This window comes from Notolepis coatsorum, assembly GCF_963971535.1.
Source record: "Notolepis coatsorum genome assembly, chromosome: 11".
In the NCBI taxonomy this organism is placed as follows: domain Eukaryota; kingdom Metazoa; phylum Chordata; class Actinopteri; order Aulopiformes; family Paralepididae; genus Notolepis; species Notolepis coatsorum.
The window spans coordinates 15,281,607-15,283,569 of record NC_140175.1 but is presented as its reverse complement, the minus strand read 5'-3'; the positions used below and the strand labels follow the sequence as shown (position 1 = coordinate 15,283,569).

At 46.6% G+C, this 1,963-nt stretch overlaps 1 protein-coding gene across 1 annotated transcript in view; it reads left to right on the top strand.

The window, feature by feature from the left end:
- The window catches only part of tnca (tenascin Ca), a 101,948-nt gene extending 100,472 nt beyond the window's left edge, over window positions 1–1,476 (top strand). The window contains exons 34-35 of the mRNA XM_084325396.1: window positions 1–75; window positions 1,315–1,476. The exon at window positions 1–75 is cut by the window's left edge and continues 89 nt beyond it. Of these exons, the coding sequence (XP_084181522.1) occupies window positions 1–75; window positions 1,315–1,425 (186 nt within the window). The 3' untranslated portion in view covers window positions 1,426–1,476. The remainder of the gene's footprint in view (window positions 76–1,314) is intronic.
- Window positions 1,477–1,963: the final 487 nt, after the last annotated feature.

Sequence of the window (1,963 nt, the reverse complement as noted above, 5' to 3'; positions counted from 1 at the left end):
AAGGGAGCCTTCTGGTTCAAGAACTGTCACCGGGTCAACCTCATGGGCAAATACGGCGACCACAGTCACAGCAAGGTATGCGAATGTACTAATCACAACGTTAAAATGTGTATAGGGATGTTCGATATTGGCTTTTTTACCGATATCCAATATATACCGATATTGTCCAACTCTTAATTTCCGATACCGATATCAACCGATATCAACCGATACCAATATATGCAGGGTTCCCCCCCCAAAAAACCGAATAATTTCAGGTAATTAGTTACCATTACATATCTTTTGTCATGGAATTAACACAATATTATGCAAACTTTTGACAATAAATAAAATCATAATTTGTTCTTACTTACTTGCCTTGGTAAATAAAGTTTAAATAAATGTAAACATTTTAAAAAATATATAATTTTTTTTTTTTAAACCGATACCGATCATTTCCGATATCACATTTGAATGCCAATATCGGTAGGCAGATAATATCGGACATCCCTATTATAATGTGTACGATTCAAAATGGTGGCCCTCCCCGTGCAAAGAAAGGCTACATGAATAGAACGATGGCAGACATGTTTCATTTCAAACCTTTGTTTCAACTCGTGAGACACTGAGGTTTACCCTCATTTACAGCGACGACGAGCTTACAAAACAAAATACAAACAAAACAAGTTCATCAGTAGATTCATACATATAGGCACAATAAATAAGAATATACGATAGGAAATCAGCTAAGATGGTTACAAGTCGACACACGGTGGTCAGAGATCATACTTTTAAACGCAGCAAGAGAAGGAAGAGCCTTCAGCTTCAGAGTCAGTCGGAGGGCATTCCAGGTGTTGGAAGCATCAAAGGAAAAAGCAGGTTTTCCTAGTTCAGAGAAAACTGGAGGAACCCTACGGAACCAGCCAATAAGGGCTTTAAAAATAAACAAATACCAACGATAGTTACGCCTTTCAACCAGAGAAGGCCATCCAACCTTTTCATGAAGGACACAGTGGTGGTGGGTATCATACCCGTCACCAGTAATAAATCAATGGGAAGAATGATAGACCCAGTCCAGCGGTTTAAGAGTCGAAGCCGCAGCATGCCTATATAAATCACATCGCCATCATAGCCCAAAGTTGATAAGAAAACAGCTCCAACCATCCTCGTTCTATACTAATCACGGGAAAGCTGGATCTATTTCTGCACAGGAAGCCAATGATTTTACGAGAGAAAATGTTTCTCTCGTAAAATCATAAAACGCTGGCAGATGGATAGACGGCTCAGTATTATTATTTATGGCGTGTCGTGATATTCTCTCGTCCTTCCCCGCAGGGAATCAACTGGTTCCACTGGAAAGGACACGAGCACTCGATCCAGTTCGCAGAGATGAAGATGAGGCCGGCCAACTTCAGGAACTTCGAGAGCAGACGGAAAAGATCGTAGACTTCCTGAAAGACCCCGCCCCCTCCTTCTGAAAGACCCCACCCCTTCCTCCTGAAAGACCCTGCCCCCTCCTCCTGAAAGACCCCACCCCCTCCTTCTGAAAGACCCTGCCCCTCTCCTGAAAGACCCCTCCTCCTCCTTCCTGAAAGACCCCGCCCCCTCCTTCTGAAAGACCCCGCCTTCTCCTTCTGAAAGGCCCCACCCCCTCCTCCTGAAAGACCCCGCCCCCTCCTTCTGAAAGACCCCCCATCTCATTCTCAAAGACCCCGCCCCCTCCTTCTGAAAGACCCTGCCCCCTCCCTCTGAAAGACCCTGCCCCCTCCCTCTGAAAGACCCCGCCCCCTCCTCCTGAAAGACCCCGCCCCCTCCTTCTGAAAGACCCCGCCCCCTCCTCCTGAAAGACCCCGCCCCCTCCTCATGAAAGACCCCGCCCCCTCCTCGTGAAAGACCCCACCCCCTCCTCCTGAAAGACCCCACCCCCTCCTTCTGAAAGACCCTGCCCCCTCCTCCTGAAAGACCCCGCCCTTTCCTTCTGAAA